This window comes from Gastrolobium bilobum, unplaced genomic scaffold, assembly GCF_033153095.1.
Source record: "Gastrolobium bilobum isolate Gb01-03AN ecotype WA unplaced genomic scaffold, APGP_CSIRO_Gbil_v1 utg7510, whole genome shotgun sequence".
NCBI lineage: Eukaryota > Viridiplantae > Streptophyta > Magnoliopsida > Fabales > Fabaceae > Gastrolobium > Gastrolobium bilobum.
The window spans coordinates 176,958-184,944 of record NW_026897090.1 but is presented as its reverse complement, the minus strand read 5'-3'; the positions used below and the strand labels follow the sequence as shown (position 1 = coordinate 184,944).

General features: G+C 37.6%; 2 protein-coding genes across 3 annotated transcripts; one reads left to right on the top strand and one right to left on the bottom strand.

The window, feature by feature from the left end:
* Positions 1 to 362: 362 nt before the first annotated feature.
* Positions 363 to 2,080, bottom strand: LOC133304071 (uncharacterized). The gene is made up of 2 exons (XM_061504041.1): positions 1,153 to 2,080; positions 363 to 1,026 (listed from the first exon to the last, which is right to left on the bottom strand). The coding sequence occupies exon 1, from the start codon at positions 2,078 to 2,080 to the stop codon at positions 1,157 to 1,159; it is 924 nt and encodes a 307-aa protein (XP_061360025.1). The 3' UTR covers positions 363 to 1,026; positions 1,153 to 1,156.
* Positions 2,081 to 2,969: 889 nt separating this feature from the next.
* Positions 2,970 to 7,514, top strand: LOC133304056 (aldehyde dehydrogenase family 3 member H1-like). Of its 2 annotated transcripts, none has more exons than XM_061504024.1 (12): positions 2,970 to 3,090; positions 3,324 to 3,425; positions 3,524 to 3,767; positions 3,930 to 3,998; positions 4,087 to 4,183; positions 4,583 to 4,789; positions 5,260 to 5,375; positions 5,486 to 5,590; positions 5,668 to 5,840; positions 5,929 to 6,019; positions 6,566 to 6,715; positions 6,908 to 7,514. In XM_061504024.1, exons 1-12 carry the CDS (start codon positions 3,053 to 3,055, stop codon positions 7,034 to 7,036), a joined length of 1,521 nt encoding a protein of 506 aa, XP_061360008.1. In that variant the 5' UTR covers positions 2,970 to 3,052; the 3' UTR covers positions 7,037 to 7,514. The 2 variants fall into 2 exon arrangements, with proteins under 2 accessions (XP_061360008.1, XP_061360007.1); XM_061504023.1 differs by having other exon boundaries at positions 6,901 to 7,510.
* Positions 7,515 to 7,987: the final 473 nt, after the last annotated feature.

Below are 7,987 nucleotides of genomic sequence, written 5' to 3'. Positions count from 1 at the left end.
GATAAGGCAAGATGAAAGTTCTGATATTTTATCAGTAAAAGAAAATAGGGATTATGTGATTGGTCGGTCCAGTGCTTAGAGCTATGAAAATAGTTTATTGATAAAAATATTCTGTTTTCAGAATAATTACCACTGCAGAGATGGAAACAACCAATTCTGTCATTGCGTATGCTTTTGTTGAGATAGAAAATGATTGGAATTGCATCTCAAGTCAACAGAAGACACGGTATTATTAACTGCAAGTGACTTCAGTTAATGAAATATGCTACATCTGTTTCGGTTAACAAAGCATTCATTCATGGATATGACTAATTGTAAAGCTAAGCATTAATGCAAAATCTTAAGATCATACAGGAACACACAGAACGTGGCACCAACATCATCTTCCACTTCTGCATGGATGTGGATGAGGAGATCCTATACGCCCCATCAGTTATTAGCCTAGAAGCTAGAGGACACAGAATAATCCTAATTTGTTGACAACAACACTTCTTTCAACCTCACCATGAAACCAAGGGTCCAAATGCAGCCTCCCATAAACTGCTGTCATGGGAATGGAATAGCTCTTCAGATTAACACTAAACTCCTTTAACTTCATTTCCTCGGCTTCCTTCCCTTCCACCAGCCTTGAGAATTCAACTTTGCAGTTTGCACAACCATGCATGTTCCATGTATATCCAGGGCCTTGGCAGCACCAACCTTCCATTTTTAGTTGGTTTTGATTGTGGCAGAGTAAAAGGTTTTTGCTTCTCAATGAAAGAATTAAAAAGTAAAAGAGAGGTGTCACACTTATCAATTAAGGACTTGAGCATTTTTCCCTCTCCATGGAAATCTTTCAACTCCACTTTCTTCCCCATTTAAGATATGATGAGATAAAGGGTTACAATCACTTTGCCCACTCCAACAATACAAAGAGTTTAGCACTTTCCCAGCTTCAGATAACATCACTTCAACATTTAAACCTGAACACCACATAATGCAAGACCAAAGCAGATGCCCTATTTGTTGTCCATCCCTTGTCATCATCTAACAACCCCCCAAATTCAAAAGCAATCAACACAAGTGCATTCAATTTTTTATTTTTATTTTCAACCAGAAAAGAAAAGGGATTAAACAGAGAAAAATGAAGCAGAAAACTCATCAAACACTTACCAATTCATGCAAGACAGAAGATGTCATCAGTCATCAACAAAATATACTGCAAAATCCTCAAAGGAGCATTTCCAAAATCTAAATGTGGCAACCTCAACTCCCTAACTCTACACGCCCCATCGGGTGCTCCAACCCCGCTGACCCGACCCATCCGAACCCGGTTCACTTCCACCTTTCTGAAGAGGTAAACGGCACCGCCACCGCCACCGCCACCGCCCTGACCCGCCGATGGGTTTTTACTTGTTCTGAAAAAGGTCCAACCTTTACCGGCGAGAACCCGGCAAAACCCCTCCATCGTATCGACCCGGTGGCCGGCGACCCGCGAGTACAGAGACACGGAGCAGCAATCCCAGTTGCTCCCGTTGCCGCCGCATGCTCCGGCGGCGTCACGGTGGCCATCGGAGTTGAAAAGGACGAGCTTGAAGGCGCGTGGGGAGAGGTTGACGAAAAAGCGAAGGTGGGTAAGTGGTGCTGCGGCGAGGGAAGGGAAGGGAATGGGAACGGCGTCGTTTAAGAGAGACCATGTAGCAGAGGAGGCAGAGAAGGAACAAGTGGATGGGGGTGAAGTTGAGGATGATGATGATGGTGTGGATGATGGGTTGGAGAAGATGATGTGGGAAAGTGATGGTGTTGGGTACAAGTCCATGCCCAAATCTCTTGCAATGGTTGCAAGCCTATATGTGTCTCTGATTATCTCTTTGTTTGGGAGGAATACAAGACATGGGGTTTTGGATCTTCTTTTTCTCCTTCTTCTTCTTTGATGGTGGGGTTGTGAGGTGGCATGAGCTTCATTGGCTTCTTCTTCATCATCATCATCATCATCATCATCATGGGTGTGGACATTGTGCTGATTTTGTGTTAGCATGTGAGGGTTGTGGTTGATGGTTTCACCTAAGACCAGAGAGCGAACCAGCTTTAGTGGAAGCATGTTTTTTTTTCTTTGCCTTGGCTTCACGAATCACATGTCTTGTCTTGTCCTTCTCGTTCTTCTTTTTGACGAAATCTAGGTTACCCGGTTTAGTATAGTAAACCTTTGAATTCTTTTTTGGTTTTGCACTTACCTACTACATTAGATTATGGTATGGGAATAAGGGTATCTTTTTCTCACGAGAAAAAACATATATGTTACACACTTATCAAAAAATATGTCTTGAATTAAATAAAAAACATACATAGACCCCGCATATTTTATGTCTATGAAAGTTAAAGAGTCAATTTTTCCACCGTAATATTACTATAATAATACCAAACCGAAAGTTCACACTCTACTTTCAAATTTCCTTTTTTTTTTTTAAATATGTACATTGTTTTTTTCTTCTCTATAATTGATCCCTTGAAATATCTTACTGATTGAATGACTCATCTGAGTACTTACAAATAATATACTAAGAGAGGACCGCATAGCTTTATTATGCTGATAATTATGTTGGCTTAACAAATGAAACAGTCGATTTCTGAATTTTGAGTCAGGGAATGAATATTTTTCTTCTATCCAATTGATCCCTTGAAATATCTTACTGATTGAATGACTTGTCTGAGTTGTGCGATTTTAGTTGAATTTCATTGGGGGCACCACCTAATTTCTACTTGCTCATTAAGACAAATGTATGTTGTATGTGAGATGTCTCTTGATATTTCTTCAGTCATTTAGTGGCTTTGACTGGAGCACTGTCACTGTTGCTAAAAAGATTTTCTTATTTTTTGATGTGTTGACACACTGGAAATGCAAAAATCAATAACTGGTAACGTTATCCTTCTGATTTTCATGGCTGAGAACTCACCACAAGGTCTAAATATATCTGTACCTGCTAACTACCATATTAAACTCTACTGTCTATATCTAGACTATTATAATGATCCAGTACCCTCCTGAATTGGCGAAGATCTTTCTGGTTCTACCATGAAAAGCCTATGTTCTGCGATGTTCTTTCATGCCAGGTACCTTTTTTTCCAACTTACATGCTTGCTTACTGCAACTTTTTTTAAGTAGAACCAATGGTTGTTCATATATTTGTTATTCTGAGATATAAAAGAAAGATGGTCAATGAAACTCGCGACAATGCAAAATCACCTAAAAGAATGATAGAATTGCCAAAACATTGTGCAAGAAAAACTACAATTCTATCATAACTGATGACTCTCTAAATCCAGTTCTTCATAATGATTGACAGTGCCCCAGTTCGCAGCAGAGCCTTTTCAGACCATTTAACTAGAAAGAGCTTTGGAAAGCAACTTTACTTCCACTCCCGTTGCCTTGTTTTCTCTTCATACTCGTAAACCCTCTCACCCTCAACAATTTAATGACCCTTTTTATTTGTTCAACTCTGATATTCTTTTATGTGGATTGCTTGCATGCATGTATGGTTTCAAGAGGTTCTGCATCTCTATCAGTAATGGAAGAAGTTGAAGAGAAGCCTATATTTGATGGAGAGAAGGCTGATTTGCTTGTTAAGGAGCTTAGAAAGAACTTTGATTCAGGCAAGACAAAAAGCTATAAATGGAGGATTTCCCAGTTAGAGGGCATAGCTAAGATGCTAGAAGAGAGGGAGAAGGACATTATTACCGCAGTATATAAGGACCTTTCTAAACCAGGATTCGAAGCATTTATATCTGAGGTCTCCAATTTTCTAATTTGTTTCTATCTTCAAAAATATATGATTTATGCTTCATATTTTTCTTTTGTCACTTACTATAAAGAAAATTCTTTGCATTAAATTTTCCATTTGTCCTTGCCATCATCATAGTTACAAAACTTATGCGTTTGCTTCTTAATGCAGGTGTCTCAGACAAGATCCTCATGTAGTGAAGCACTTAAAGAACTGAATCACTGGATGAAGCCTGAAAAGGTAATTACCAAGAATAACAATGACAATAAGTTCCAACTTGGCTTTAGAATAATCAGCTGCATTTAACACACAAGTTTTTCCCTTTCAGGTAAAGACTTCAATTACAACATATCCATCAACAGCAGAGATTGTGTCAGAACCACTGGGAGTTGTGTTGGTCATCTCAACATGGAACTTTCCTTTCTGTATGTAAAAAAAGCTTGTGCTTTCACACATTTCCTTTATCTTAACTGCATTGGGTTAAATTCGTTATCATTATTGTTGAGCTCTTCTATGCACATCATATATACAGTATAGACACAAGTCTCATGTAGTGGGATATATTAACTCTTCGTTAGAAATAAAACTATTCATCTAACGACTTAAGTTTTTGGAATAGTTGGTTCATGACATGATATCAGAGCTTCTATTATTATATAGTATAGAGATCGATTTTTTTTTTCCATTCTTTTGAATAAAAGATAAATTTCAACACAATGTAAAATAGCCACGTGAATTGTATACTTTAAGCTCAAAGGGCTTTTGTGTGAGGAGACATGACTTGGATTCCTTTCGGTTGATGAGTACTTATTTCTTCTCTTCAGTGTTATCACTTGATCCGGTCATTGGTGCAATTTCAGCGGGCAATGCAGTGGTTCTGAAACCATCAGAAATTGCTCCAGCAACATCATCACTGCTTGCAAATTTGCTCAAAGATTATGTAGACAACTCTGCAATAAGAGTTATTGAAGGGGCTGTTCCTGAAACAACTGCACTCTTGGAGCAGAAGTGGGATAAGATACTATACACTGGTAATTATTCTTCAATATATTACAACAGTATATCACAAGATCCTAGTATATCAAACAGATTCATCAGTCTGTTTATAAAATATGTATGGTAGAAAATCTCTGTTATGCTTCAACTGTTGTATATCCGTTTTTTATCTTTTCTTTTTTAATCTCAAGAAGATCCATTGCTCCTTACTGTTGTTGCTTTTATTTTGGTCATCTATATCATTCTGAATCTCTGGGTTTAAGTCCAGCTATTATGAAGTGCCACCTCCATGATCTGCAGCTAGAGATTGGAGTTGTCTCTTATATTTCAAAATCTAATAATTACTATAATTTCCATCAAGAAATTTCGAGTTAACATGAGTGGCTTTTTACACCATATGTAAGTTTTAATTTGAAATAACAAGTCACAGGTATTCTATTGAACTAGTTCCTCTTTAGAATGCCAACTTTAAAGTTTCCATGCATAATAGACCAATTTTAAGCAGGTAGTGCTAGAGTAGGCCGCATTGTCATGGCTGCTGCTGCAAAGCACCTCACCCCAGTAATTCTGGAACTTGGAGGAAAGTGCCCAGCTGTTGTTGATTCAAATGTCAACTTAAAAGTAATGTTATCTTCTGAGCTCATTATTTAGGCATCCAAATAGGGAAATAGATGTGTCATGTTACATCCAAATAACATAGTTTATTGTATAATAACCATTGGAGATTTCAGGTTACTGCTAGGAGGATAGTAGCTGGAAAGTGGGCTACCAATAGTGGACAAGCATGCATTTCTGTTGATTATATCATCACAAAAAAGGAATTTGCTCCAACACTTGTAAGATTGCCTCAACAATAAAAAATTCAAATGTGCTATTCAAAGAGTATTATACTAGATAAATTCTCATTCAACAGATAAATGCTCTGAAAGAGGAATTGGAGCAATTTTTTGGGAACGATCCAATGGAATCAAAAGACATGTCACGTATTGTGTCTCCAACCCAATTTGCACGGCTTGTGAAGCTCTTGGATGAGGATAAGGTATCTGGCAAAATTATTTTAGGAGGTCAGAAGGATGAGAAGCAATTGTGAGTTGTATTACCTTATTGTTTATTAATATTAGGTAATAGTCATTTATTTCAATACGGTAACATCAATTCTCCCTCCTTATTGTAGAAAGATTTCTCCAACCATCATATTGGATGCCCCAGAAGATTCTATGGTAATGCAAGAGGAGATATTTGGGCCAATAATGCCAATTATCACTGTGAGTATTAGATCATAAAGGAATAGTACATTTGGGAGTGTATCAAAAGGAGAATATCTTCCTGCAAGGTTTCAATTGTTTTCTACATAAATGTTTTGGCTTTAATACTTCTTATGTTGCTGCATATAAGAAATTTTGCAATAACACATAGAAAGTCAGGATCTGCATCGCTTTTTTTTTTTTAAATGCCAAGATCCGTATGCAAATCCCTAATGTAAATACGTTTGCTGCAAAATTTCTCATCTGCTGTCGTTGCAGAAGTGGTGAACCCAAAGTTTTTACACTTAAAGAGTCAGTTTGGTACACCTTTCAAATTGAGGGTGAAAAATTCAGAGATGAGTTTTTCATAAAAAGTTTATCCCTGAAATTTTCATCCTCATCTTTAAGGGGACAATGCTCTACCATCTACTACTTATAACTTATCTTCCTTACTCCCTTTTGCATCCCCCCTTGTTTCCAACAAGTTGCCACTTGATGAAATTATTTTTGGAAGGACTTGAGTTTTTTTCCAGCTCATATTTCACATGAATTTAAGCACATATGCAGGTTGACAACATAGAAGATAGCTTTAGTATAATCAAATCAAAGCCAAAACCTCTTGCTGCATATCTCTTCACAAACAATGAGCAGCTGAAGAAGGATTATGTGGAAAACATATCTTCTGGAGGGATGCTCATCAATGACACTATCTTACATGTACTTATTCTCTTCCTGAAATTTATTCAGAGAAAGATTAATCATATGCTAGCATTTTATTTTATCTATGTTCCTATTTTTATAAATCCACATGTCTGTGTATGTATGTTCATTATAAACATGCACGATGGCATAATCATGTGTTGATTAACTGACCTATCCCATTAACAACAATGTTCACGTAGGTTGCAGTTCGTGGTTTGCCATTTGGAGGAGTTGGAGAGAGTGGAATGGGTTCATACCATGGAAAATTCTCATTTGATGGTTTCAGTCATAAGAAGGCAGTCCTATATAGAAGTTTTGATGCAGATTCATCCTTAAGGTATCCCCCATATACACCCGAAAAGCAAAAATTGTTGAAGGCTCTTATCAGTGGCAACATTTTTCGCATAATTCTTACTTTGATTGGATGGTCTAAAGAATAAAGCACAAGGGACACCTTAAGTATTGGATATAAGCCCTGGTCCTCAGCAAAGTGAAGCAACTTCTGATAAAGTTGCTGATACTGTGCCAGCTGGAAAAAGAAGCCACGTCAGCTCATCCCCAACGTCACCAATGCTAAACGCGGGTCCCACGTGAAGTTGTAAAATTCCGTTAGTTAGTTTCATTATTAGCTTAGTTAACTTATCTCATGTATAAATGTATGTATCTATCAGTAACTGAGTAGTGAATTCATTCTTCAATTTTCTCCAAGATGAGTTCTCGTTTTCTCGCCTCTTTGATTCTTAGTTTGTGTTGTGAGAAGGTATCAAAGCTTCTTGGCTCTGGTATCCACAATTTCCGCTGCAACTAAATCTTCTTCCTCATCTTGCTTTCACTGTTCATTTCAATGGCAGAAATGGTTCAATATTACTTGACCAATCCTGGTCATCCGTTTTTTTTACATCCAAACAAGAATCCTTCTCTCATTCTTGTGAATCTTCCTCTGAGTGATAAAACTATCATGTTTGGGCTCGAGCCATGAGCATGGCGTTGTTATCCAAGAATAAACTTGGATTCATCGATGGAACCATTGCTCCACTGGTCGTCACTGGTCCTCTGTACATTGCGTGGCAGAGATGTAACACTATGGTTCTTGCTTGGCTTCATAGATCAATCAATACTTCCATCGAAAAATCTATACTATGGATGGATCGAGCTTCAGATGTATGGATTGACTTGATGGAATCTCCTCAGTCAATCGAATATTTTCAGACTTTCAGATATTCAAGAAGATGTGTACAAGCTTCATCAGGGAACCATGAATGTGACTGAATGCTTCACCAAATTGAA